At 41.7% G+C, this 12,798-nt stretch overlaps 1 protein-coding gene across 3 annotated transcripts in view; it reads left to right on the top strand.

Moving 5' to 3' along the window:
• The window catches only part of Prmt9 (protein arginine methyltransferase 9), a 50,029-nt gene extending 38,286 nt beyond the window's left edge, over window positions 1-11,743 (top strand). For all 3 annotated transcript variants that reach the window (XM_008851101.3, XM_029555031.1, XM_029555032.1), the window contains 3 exons: window positions 4,214-4,367; window positions 11,018-11,140; window positions 11,393-11,743. In XM_008851101.3, the coding sequence (XP_008849323.1) occupies window positions 4,214-4,367; window positions 11,018-11,140; window positions 11,393-11,608 (493 nt within the window). In that variant the 3' untranslated portion in view covers window positions 11,609-11,743. The remainder of the gene's footprint in view (window positions 1-4,213; window positions 4,368-11,017; window positions 11,141-11,392) is intronic.
• The last annotated feature ends 1,055 nt before the right edge of the window (window positions 11,744-12,798 follow it).

The following is a 12,798-nucleotide window of genomic DNA, read 5'->3' as shown; positions in this document are numbered from 1 at the left end:
TTTGGTCTTTTTGAGACAGGGTCTCCCTGTAGCCCCAGCTGCCCTGGAACTCACTATGTAGACCAGGCTGGCCTTGAACTCACAGAGATCCATCTGCCTCTGGGATTAAAGGTGTGCACCACCACACCCAGCTAAAGCTTTATATTATACAAAAATCACTGAAGTCTTCTCAAACCAATTAGGCTTAATACTGAAAATTCCTGTAGTAAAATTATCTGAACATTGGGCTGGAGTAATGGCTCAGCAGTTAAGAGCACTGGCTGCTTTTGCAGAAGATGTAGAAGATGCAAGTTTGCTTCCCAGCAACCACATGGCAGCTAACAACTGTCTGTAACTGCAGTTCCAGGAGATCCAACACCCCCTTCTGACCTCCATGGGCATTGCATTTTCATACATGTAGGCAATAAAACTCATACACATATTATAGAAAAATAACAAATATTAAAAAATTATCTGAACAAATAAAGTCATCTGCTAATAGTGGTCTATTTAAATGAAAACCAGATCTAATTTTCCTTAAGATTACAAAAGTCTCAGACGGGAGAACTAGTCACAGAGCATTATATCGCTTGACCACCAATTCTTCCCTGTGCAAATGAAGGCTTTTCCCTATAAAATTATGATACTTAGGAAATTTAACATTGATGTATAGCCCGTATCAAATTTACTCCTGCTGACCCGGTACTTTTAAAAGATTTTTGGCTTTTAAAATTAGCTTATAGAATAATAGATTTCCATATGGAATTTTCATCCTTTATTTTGGTCGGTTTTCGTCCCTTTGCCTGGTCCACCTTCATTCTCCTGACTCCCTATTGTGCTCTTTGACCCAGTTTTCTATCCTACTTTGGCTTGTCTTCTCCACACCTTACCTTAGAAAGTCTTTTTTTTTTTTTCCAGTCACATGGGCCCCTTTCTAATTTCCTGGCTTCTCTCTGTATTTTCTCCTACCTGGATACACATATTTAACAAAGGCTAGGATCTGCATAGGAGAGAGAACATGTGGTATTTGTCTTTCTTAGCCTGTGTTACCTCACTTAAAAATAATGCTTTCCAAGCTGGGCGAGGTGAGGTGGCGCACGCTTTTCATCCTATCACTCGGGAGGCAGAGGCAGAGGCAGAGGCAGATGAGTTTAAGGCCAATTAGTTCCAGGTCAGCTGGGGCTACAGGGAGACCCTGTCTCAAAAAGACCAAAATAAGTAAAAATAAATAAATAAATAATTTTCCAGTTCCATCTATTTTCCTATAAATACGTTTTCATTATACAATCATCTTGTTGATGGACATCTAAGTTAACTCCATTTCCTTGTTACTGTGAAAAGAGCAACAGTAAACATGGGTATGAAGTGTATCTGTAATGTTATGGCTTCTCTAGTCTTGGTTCTAATCAAAGGCCCTGCGCTGCAGTAACTAGTTGCCATATCTTGTCATTATTAATCTAGTTGCCGTTCGGGCTTTACTTGTTCTTTAAATGGTGAAAAAACTGGATAGGTTTAGTAAAAACCTGGAGACAATAATTCAAAGATAATTTAAGAGCAGAAGTGTCAAAGTGGATTTTAGAAATGAAATGTATTATAGTTTGCCTAGGTTTTTTGCATGTCTGTGTATTCAGTGTGTTTGTGTGCACGTTTGCATGTGTGTATGTGTAGACATGCATGTACATGTGAGTGTGAGGGGGCTAGAGGTTGATGTTGAGTGTCTTCCTCAGTTGCTTTTCCCTTTTTTTTTTGAATCAAGGTGTCTTACTGAGCCCACAGCTTGCTAATTAGTCTAACTCACAACTTGCCCCAAAGATCTGCCTTCTGAGTGAGTGCTAGGATTACAGGTGGGATGCCACTTTTATATGGGTGCTGGGGATCTAAACTTAAGTCCTCACACTTACACTGCAAGGGATTTATCCCTTGACTCATCTCCCTAGCCCTGGTTTTAATCTATTTAAGGAAACTACATAGCATAAAATTTGAAAAATGTATACAAATTATTGTTCAAATATGTACAGATTATTCAGATGTCTAGTCTGTATTTTTTAAAAAAAATTTTCTGCGTGTGAAGTCTCCTGGAACTGGGTTGTAAGCCGCCATGTAGGTGTTGGGAACTGAACCCAGGTCCTCTGTAAGAGCAGCTGGTGCGTTTAACATATTAAACTATCTCGCTAGCTCTTGTATTTATTTATTTATTTATTTATTTATTTTAAAGTAGGTCCTTATTTCTTTAACTTTCGTGTAAAACTTACTGTGAAAGATACTCATGATTATACAGAGTCCACCTATGTGTTACACTGTGTTCTAGAAGTTCATGTAGAAAGTAGCCTGAAGCACTCAGCAAAAGCAAGGAACTTGTTGTTTATAGATATGGCAAATAAAGAATAGTTTTACTTGATTTTAAGGTACTTCTGCTTCATTTTACGGTTCGGGCATGAGAAACAAGACTTCATGATAGTTTAAGAGCCTTTAACTCATAGGAACTGATTTTGCCTTCCAAATCGCAGCTACAGGAACACCTGATTATAAATTAACCCACACTCAGGGAATGCTCCAGGAAATAATGGCTTTCTATCAGTCATTTATTTTTTGTTCCTAATTCTCTGTCCAGGTACAGCCTTCTTAGTAAGATACTTTTTTTTTTTAACCATTAGCAATGTTGTTGTTGCCTTTTTTGTGGGATTTCCAGGGAGAGTGAAGGTGAATTGAAGGGCACTTGTAGTAAGAGAAAAGGTTTCGTTAACCCTTGTCTTATTCTTCTTTCTAGAATATTTTGATTTATGTATATATTTGCATTTAGAAGGTGTAACCTTTTATAGTGAAATCATTTCAAGCTTTCACAGGAGTTAAAGAACAAAGAACTTTACACCCAGATTTTACCAGATTTGCTTGGTCTTTCTTTCCCTGAACCCTAAAGTAAGATCCAGATAGCATGCCCTTTTCTAGCCCTAATACTTATACAATTACTGTTCAGTTACCAAAATGAGTGTTTGCCTGGACTCAGTATTGTTATCTGATCTACAAATCTTATCCCTATTTTGATTGTCACAATGTCCTTCATAATTTATTTCTTTGGCCTCCTTTATTCTGACAGTTCCCCAGACTGTATGACAAACAGTTTTGAAGAGTACAGGCCATTTATTCTGCACGGTTCCTCATGTTTTCTTAGGATTAGGTCCCCACTATCCATTGTAGAGAAAAACAACATAGAAAGGTGTTTGTTCCATTACTGATAATTTAGATCACTTGGTTTAAGTTGTATCACCAGGTTTCTCCACAGTAGGTTACTCTTTGATAATGAGTAAGCCGTTTGTGGTAATACTTTGGGACTGTGCTTTTCCTAATTAAACTTTTACCTTATCTAAAATGCTTGGGATCAGAAGTTCTTCTGATGAGTTTGGATTTGGGAATAGTTGCATACATATAATGGGATATCTTGGGGAGGAAGTTTTAAGTCAACACATGAAATTAATTCATGTTTTATATATACCTTATACATATCTGAATGCAATTTTATACAATATTTTTATTGTACCAGTGCCTGCCTTGGAGCCTTCGGATGGCTGTTCCGCCTGCCTGGAACTCTCACCCATGGGTTCCTCATGGCTGTACTTGATGCTACTTCTTAGACAGGCTTTCCCAAGCCCACACACACCTTCACTCCAGCCATTCTTTACCACAGGACCATCTTTCCTCACAGATCTTGATTGTGTGCTCTTTTGCTCTTTTTTTGGTCTTTTTGAGATAGGTCTCCCTGTAGCCCCAGCTGTCCTGGAACTCACTATGTAGACCAGGCTGGCCTCGAACTCATAGAGATCCACCATCCCATCCCAGTGCTGGGATTAAAGGCATGTGCACCACCACGCCCAGCTGTACTTGTGTTTCGACTGCAACCTGTTCGTGAAATCAGATGTTGAATTTCCTACATATTGCTTTGTATGAGCTCTTAGAAAAGTGTTGGATTTTGGAGTAGTTTCGATTAACCTTCATTATCACAGCCATCGGTGACCATTGCCTGTATTTAAGGATTGAAATCAACCCATCTGATTGCTCATTTTCTCTTTCATAGGTTAGCAGCCTCTCATTTCCAGCGGTTTAAATTGTGAAAAACCAACCAATAACAACAAAGTGTATTGGTCTCTATATCTATATCTTACAAATTTAGGATTCTTATTTGTTGATATGTATAAAATATAGGGAATTAGAACATTTAAAAATATTTACCCTTTTTTAGATGTTTATTGCAGTCTGGAGGCAAGATCTTTCCCCAGTACGTGCTGATGTTTGGGATGCTGGTAGAGTCACAGACGCTGGTAGAGGAGAATGCTGTTCAAGGAGCAGAGCGTACTCTTGGGTTAAACATAGCCCCTTTCATTAACCAGTTTCAGGTAAGTGTTTAGAGAAGTTATTAAACCAGAATGTTGCTGTTTGCCATCTGCTTTGTTTCTCTTTTTAGTTTTACTTGGTCACTGGGTTTAGCTGGGTTAGAATGGCAGTCAAGTTTCCTAGTGTACAGGAACATATTGCTGATGAAATCAACCTTGGGGGTTAGAATAACCAAGGAATTTTATCATAAATTTTGACTAAAAGTTATAGATAGTCCTCCAAATCACTGTTACAGATGAAAAGTAGAGCACTAAGTTTTAGATTTGTAAAAAAGCGTTGTCCTTGTATGACAAAGAAGCATCCAGAAAATCTGTGTCCTGAACTTGTATTTCTTCTTTGTGGGTTTTTTTTGTTTTTGTTTTTTTCTGTCTTCTTGAGACAGGGTCTTCCCCAGCTGGCCTGGAACTTGCTATGTAGACCAGGCTGGCCTCAAAGTGACAGAGATCTGCCTGTCTCTGCCTCCCAAGTACTGGAATTAAAGGTGTGTGCCACCATGCCCAGTCTAAACTTGCATTTCTATATTGAAGCTTCCTATTGACTATTGATTGACTTTAGCAGCCGAAGTCCAGGATCTAGGTCATCTGTCTACAGGTAGCAGCCTAGGGAAAAAAAAATGGAGCTCAAGAGAACTTAGAAATGATGGTGAAAGTGGCGCAGGCACTAGAAGCAAAGTGTACATTTGTGAGTTTAAAATGTGGGCATGGAAAAGCCAGGCATGGTGGTGCATGCATTTAATCCCAGCACTTAGGAGTCAGAGGCAAGCTGATCTCTCTGAGATAGAGGCCAGCCTGGGTTACAGGGAGACCCTGTCTCAAACCAAATGGGAAAAAAAGAAAGAAAATAGCAGCATGATTGAACTTGGGTGGAACCACGAACACCAGTTAAGCAGAGTTGATGGGCCTGGGAGGCATCAGTTTAACTCCAGACACTAACATGACCAGGCAGGTGGAACTTCCAAGACAGAATCCAAAGCCATGCAAAGTATCATTCTACTCTAACCAGTTAGAAGATCACTAGCTGTATGACCTGGAGTGTAAGCTTGAGAATAGGTAAACTGTTATGTAGCCTTCACAGAGAAGGCCATGGGCACAACAAATCTGCCTCCTGTGGATAGGAAACCTTTTGATCTTTGTTGCCTCCATGTCTGTGAAGAAGGCTGGTGGATTGACTCAGGTCAATAAGAACAAAAGAACTTGCAACCAACCTCAGTTTGGGCACATCAAGCAGTGTTGTCAGCTCCTTAAAAAAACAGTATATCCATCATCTCTGTCTTTGAGTGGAAGATTAAATGGGGAGAAGACCCTTCACCAGATATCTTTGCAACTGCTGATTCCAAGAAGTCCCAGCTCAATACCCAGCCTTGCTCTCCTGTAGGATCAGGATCTATGCCAGGACTATGAACTCTTTACTCAACCAGCAAGTCCATGGTAGGAGGAGCAATTCAGTCAGGCTACAGGATCCTGGATGTTTTTTCTGATTCCAAAAGTGGAATTGCAGAACTCTAATCCCTATATAATTGCCCAGTATATGATGCAGTTCATATGCTGTGGGGCAAATAAGGATCCTTATGGCAACATCAGAGTGAGTGATTGCTACATGTCTTCACAGGAGACAGGGCCCAAAATGTAGTATGGGTAGACCCCTGTAACCATGCTGGCACGAAAATGGGGCTGTGTACTTGTGAGGCACTTAGGGAAGATTGAGGACGGCCTGGAATGAGGCCTGAAGTAAATAGGGACACTGGGCTCTCAGCAGAATCTCCATCTCTTCTCTCCTAGACTCAGGACTTACTCTTCTAGCTGCTACCCCTACCCCTTCAGCAGCAGCAGGAGCAATGGCATGATTCCTATGGCACTCAGCTCTCCCCACAAGCACCCCTCCTGGTAGCCCCTTCTTCATCCAGACCACCACATTGTAGCAGCAGCAGCAAGCAGATGGATGGCACATACTCCTGCCAAGTGGTGTGAAGGGGAGATTGTGAACCATATAATGCTGGGCAGGGGCAGCCTCAGCTGCAGTTGGCCCAGCCCAGTCCTAATTTGCCAACCAGTAACAAGCTGCCCAGACTTCCCCTCAGCAAGATGTATGCAACCAATATGGCGATACCTGTCTTACTGTTGCCACTGCTGTTGATGAACACTAGCGAATAGGCAACTCCACCCCTAGAACCAGTTTCCATCCCAGTTTGGCTGAGACTGTTTCTGAAGCCATGGCCCCATTGCCCATTACAATATCCCATCACAAACAATAGGTGACCTCAGCTGAGAGGGCTTAGCAGAGCACCATGTGGCAGGGGCTTAATGAGGTGACCTATAATGTTGCCAGCAGCCAGAACACAGGTACTGCCCTCCAGGGTCCTGGGTATCATGGCACGAACCAAACAGATACAGTGCTGTGTACAGATCACAGGATCAACTGTGAAGGCCCATGGCCTTCCCATAACTTATAATAGCCTCCATATTGTCTTTCTGCCCCTTTGCCTCCCCATGACAAGATCCCTCCACTTGATTATCAGCCTCCACCAAGCATACGGATTGTATTCCTAGGCCACACATCCATTTCTGCACTGAGATGAACATGCAGGAGGCAGGTTCACCAGCACCTGCTTTACGCAGCATCTGCTCCTGTGTAGCTCCCTATGATTCACAGGATACCACCTTTCCACCTGACTCTGCTGAAGCCACGAAGCCTGTTTTGAAGCAGAAAAAGAAGTTTACAATGAAAGACATGGGTACCTCAGAGGCGTGGCAGGTAATCATGTCCTTACCTTCAAGCCTGGACTTCTGGCAGAGAGAGCATTAGACACCATTAACAGCCATTAGACACCATTAACCATTAGACCAGTAGACTCCATTAACATATGATGACAACAGCATTGTGACTTTCAACAATAGACCCCAGGGAGTAGAGCTCCTTGTGGAATATTTCAGTCAATGCCTAGTTGAGATCTTTAGCATTTTAAAGAAATATGACAGAATACTACCAGACTGGGAGATTCAGCAAGGTGTCTAGTCCCTATGAAGAGGGTGAAAGAACAACTTATAGGCTTCAACTAGAGGAGGAAGGAGCAGTTGTAAATGATGATAAGATGTTCTTTCTGGCAAGGACGTACTATCTTCACAGAGTATTGAGAAGATAATCGGTAAGTTTCACAAGCTTGCCGGTAAAGGACCTTTGGAAGAATGACTCATTTCTGATGGATTGCTCACATAAGTTTGGGCATGCACAGGAGTTTGACAGTGGCCCACTGCACTGGTGGATTGGTGGTGAGGACCCCACTGGGCATATCCATACCACATTAATAGGAAAAAGAGAGAGTAGAATAGAGCTGCTGCCTTTTCACCCAGCATGTCACAACAGGACATGTCAGGGACAGCATGGCAAGAGGGGATCTTGCCCAATGGCTTTCTAGAAAAACAAATCACAGCCCCTGTGGGATGTGTCTACCTGGTCTAGCATGTTGATTGAGGAAGGAGCTAAGAATGCAGAGGTCACCAAGGAAAGCAAGCTTCCCTCTGGCATTAGCCCAGCTCAGAACCACTAGAAAAAGATCCTAGAGGATGAGCCCCAAGGTATGGATGAGACTCCACTGTGTACATTCTCAATTCCCTGTCCATGTTCTGTGTCTTTGTCTCCACTACTTATCTGTAGCCTGCCTTTTGGGCCAGGCATTGACTCTGAGATAGCTAAACACCCAGGGATAGTCTTTATTCTAGGCAAGCTGATTCTGTTGCACCACAAGCACCCAGAGTGGAAGCAGGCACCAACAGCTTGTGAGGAAGGAGAACTGGGCCAAGGGACAAGCTGTAACAACGGGGATTGGTAATGGGACTGCTTGGGATGTCCTGGGAAAACACTGTCACACCAACCAACATCTCAAGGCAGTTGGACCTATCCCTATACCAAGAGCATTTTGCCTTCCTGTCCTGGTGAACCTGGTGCAGGAGGACAGCCTGTACCATTGCAGTGCAGAAATTCAGCACTGGGAACATCCTGGGCTTCCTCAAGGATAACCGTGCTGCCACACAGCTGTAGTGGAGCAAAGCCACTCTGCTTCATATGCAGAATCTGCCCTTTGAGCCAGCTAGTATGGGCATGATAATAGGCTGCCTGTACCCTCTTGCCCTAGCTGACATGGGCACTCAGAGTTCACTATATGAGTCATAGCCACTGGACATTTTGATTATCAATGATGAATTCATTGCTTTTACAAGTCATCTGTGATGTACAACTTATGATTGGCTAGTCGTAACAGTCACAATACATGCCTTTTCCCTGTGTGTATGTGTGTACGTGTATGGAGAACCTGAAACTGTTGTCACCACAGAATCTAGTTTACCTGGGGTTTTGTGCAGCTTGGAAAACAGTCTCGTTCCTCCTCTCAGCCCTCATATACACCTGTTTGTTCCTCATCCTCACCTTGCTCCCCTCAGGACCCACCCTATTTGAAAAGAAAAACCGCTGCCTACAAGGGAGACTTAAAAATTTTAAGCCAAAGTTACTGTTTGCAGTCAGTTTAGGGGGAAATGGCATTCCCAGGCCTTTCATCAATGGGACGGCACACTTTATAACTGGATTTTTAAAATTTAAAAAAATTTTATTTTGTGTATGAGTGTATTGCTTGCATGTATGTAAGTACACCTGTCTTGTGCAATGCCTGCAGAGGTCAGAAGAGGGTGTCCGGAACTGGAGTTACAGGTAGTTGTTAGCCATCATGTGGGTGCTAGGACTCAAACCCAGGCCCTCTACAAGAGCAGTCAGTACTCTTAACCACTGAGCCATCTCTCCAGCACCTCATAATTGTTTTAATGGTTAAAAAAATGAAGGGAGAGATGGCTCAGTGGTTGAGAGCACTGACTGCTCTTGCAGAGGACCCAGGTTTGATTCCCAGCACCTACATGGCAGCTACGAAGGATCCTTAACTCCAGTTCCGGGGAATCTGATGCCATCTTCTGAGCTCTGTGGCATTTCATGACATGTGTGCACTCACATACGTGCAGGCAATACACCCATACACATAAAATAAAAATAATATATTTAAAAAATAAAGGGAAAAAAAGTACCTCTTCCTCATCCTCCTCAGGACAGAAGGGTAACTACTGAACTGTGGATCCAAGAAGCTCACAGTTGTGTGCAGACCCTTTCACTGAGAGGCCTGTGCAGTAGAGCATAGACTATCATGTGGCATTCTGTCCACCTGATAATCTAATAAGAATGTCTAACATGGAAATGACAGAAGACACTGGGTCAACTAGCTATACTTTTTGAAAAATATATTTAGCCTGGATTTGGACTATGAGAGGGGACTCCATGTAGTCCTTCATGAAGGTCAAAACACCAGGGAGGAAAATAGCAGAAAGATAGGTGGTGTTTGTGTGTAGGATGTGTCAGGAGGGGTCATTGAGCAGCTGGTTAAGAGGTCAGAGAAAATTTGTTTGGCAGTCAGCACATAGATGGTATTTAAAGCCATAAGAGTAGATGAACTATTGGAGGTGTGCTAAAAGAGGGTTGAATTTAGAGAACTTTTAAAGTTAGGAGCTCTAGGTTGCTTGTCACCTTGAAGGAACTGGTTATGATGATAGTGAGAAACGTTAAGCTGAGAAACAAAAGTGGGGACAGACAATGAGGTAAGGGTGGGGATGTAGGAGGGTCCAGACAGTGAGAAGTGATGGGAATCCAGGCATAATGGGCCAGGTGAGGTGGTGCACGCCTTTAATCTCAACTGGCATAGGACCACTGAGCTTTTATGAAAGGTTGGCTGTTTTTAAGAATGCCTAGGGAGAGGTTTATGTATCACAGCCAGTTTCACCATGTAGGTTGAACTTTTGCATGTTAAAAGAAAGGAAAGCAGCTTTTAAGCAATTCTTCTCTTTGTATTTCAAATGAGGAAGAGGCTAAATGTAGGAGTAGCAGGTCCACTGTAGCTAAGATTGCTGCAATTGAGGACTTTGAGAACTCAGACCTGGATCCTGACCCCAGATTGGTGTGGGGTGTGGCCTGAGCAGGTAGGCCTTTTGGAAACTCCCCAGTTGATTTTTAATTTGCAGGCAAGGTTGAGAACCACTACTGTGTATAAATGTTTTTCTAAGATTAAATGTTTGGATGAACTTGATGTCTTTGATCAAACAAATATGGTTAGACAATTTGCTTATTAGTTCACTAATCCTAGGTTTAAAAGCTTTCGGAGCTGGGTGTGGTATATCTTTAGTTTCTTTAATCCCAGCACTCAGGAGGCAGAGTGAGATGAGGGCAGCCTGGTCTACATAGTGAGTTCCAGGACAGCTGTGGCTACAGGGAGACCCTGTCTCAAAAAGACCAAATTAAAAAAATAAAAAGAGGAAATGAATAAAAATAAATAAATAAAAAAGAAGCACATGGAAGTATTAGGCCATGTAAAAGTTTAATCAGTTTTTATTCAAGAGGAAGACCTACAGGAAACTGAAATCATAGCATCGTATTTAATCTGCTGAAACTTTTGCTTGTTCATTCATCCTGTAAAACTGGGTCATGAGGCTTTATGCCTTAGGTTGATGTGTGAAATAAATGAGGCAACACTGATAAAAAGCATTCTCTCATGAGTGAAATACAAATCAAGAATGAGATGAACCTTGACTACAGAAACAATCTAGTGAAAAATGTCCTCCTTCCTCAGGTGCCTATCCGTGTGTTTTTGGATCTGTCCTCATTGCCTTGCACACCTTTAAGCCAGCCAGTGGAACTCTTAAGACTAGATTTGATGACTCCATATTTGAACACTTCCAACAGAGAAGTAAAGGTAAGGGCAACATGTGAATGATCACCCAGCATACTCAGAATTACCTTAAACTATGTAATGCCATATTCACATATTTTTTTTCACTTCCTTTGAAGATTCTTTTCTAAAAAAATGCAGAAATGGATTTGAGTAAATATTAGTGGCTAATATTAAATTGAAATAAGTGATTTTCAATTTTTATGTTTAATTGACTAAAAAGAAAGGAGACTTAACTTTCCCTGATAAAATTTCTTAATGTCTTTCTTTCCATAGGTTCACATTTGTAGATCTGGACGAGTGACTGCTGTTCCATTTTGGTTTCATATGTGCCTTGATGAAGAGATCAGGTTGGACACCTCAGGTGAAGCCTCCCACTGGAAACAAGCAGCGGTGGTTCTGGATAATCCCATCCAGGTGGAAGTGGGAGAGGAACTTGTTCTCAATGTTCAGCACCACAAAAGCAATGTCAGCATCACAGTGAAGCAATGATAATTGTTTGTTTAGAGCATCATACTCAAATTTTTTCTCTGAATCAGTGAGATTATAATCATAGATGGATGTACAAAAGTTCCTTACAGTGGTCAAACATTTTTTAAGTGTCATTAATAAAGTACCTTTAAAAGATCTTAAAGAGAAGCATTAATTTTATTTATTTTTATGAGTGTATTGCCTGCATGTATGTTTAAGTGTGCCCATGTTGTGCAATGCCCAAGGAGGTCAGAAGAGGGTGTCAGATCCCTTGGAACTGGAGTTACAGATGATTGTTTGCCACCATGTGGGTGCTGGGAACCAGACCTGGGTTCTCTGCAAGAGCAGCTAATGCTCTTAACTGCTGAGCCATCTCTCCAGCCCCCAAGAAGCATTATTAAAATGTAGACTTGCTTTCTAGAAAAGGATATATCTTCAGTTACTACTTTAGTTACTACTATAGTTACTGTATCTTTTGTACTACTTTCCATCAGTCACTGATGATAGTATTTAAGAATTCCTGTTTCTCCACACCCTTGCCAGTGTTTATTATGTTTGGACTTTTGATAACAGCTATCTTATCAAGTGTAAACTATTTCATGGTGCTTTTGAGTTACACTGTCTTGATAATATGGAATACTTTTTCATATACCTTCTGGTTATTGAAAGCATACTTCTGTTTCAATGCAAGTATATATTGTATGTTGAACTTACTCCTCCCCTACACTCTTCCTTCTCCTGTGCACATATACATTTCCTTTATCCAGTCCTCTGTTTTTGGACACCAAGGTTGGTTCCATGACTTAGCCATTGTAAACAATGCCATAATAAACATTAATGTGCAAGTATCTCTGTCCTACACTGGCGTCCTTTGGATAAATACCCAGTAGTTGTATAGCTGGGTCATATGGAAGATCTATTTTTGTTTTTTTGAGAAACCTTCATACTGATGTCCCTAGAGGCTAGATGAGTTTATATTCCCACCAGCAGTGTACAGAGATTTCCTTTTGTACATATTAAGGTTCTCTAGGGGATAGAAGCAATAGACTGAATATAGCCAGAGGATTTATTAGATTGTCTCACATGATAGGGGTTGGGTAGTCCAACAGTGACTGCACAGTGGAGAAGCTGAGATCTTGCCAGCTACTCAGTCCACAGGCTGGATGCCTTAGTCATCCCAATCTGACCCTGAAGGCCTGGAAGATTCCTGG

This window comes from Nannospalax galili, unplaced genomic scaffold, assembly GCF_000622305.1.
Source record: "Nannospalax galili isolate Female #2095 unplaced genomic scaffold, S.galili_v1.0 scaffold585, whole genome shotgun sequence".
In the NCBI taxonomy this organism is placed as follows: Eukaryota; Metazoa; Chordata; class Mammalia; order Rodentia; family Spalacidae; genus Nannospalax; species Nannospalax galili.
This window is presented reverse-complemented; position numbering and strand designations above follow the sequence as displayed.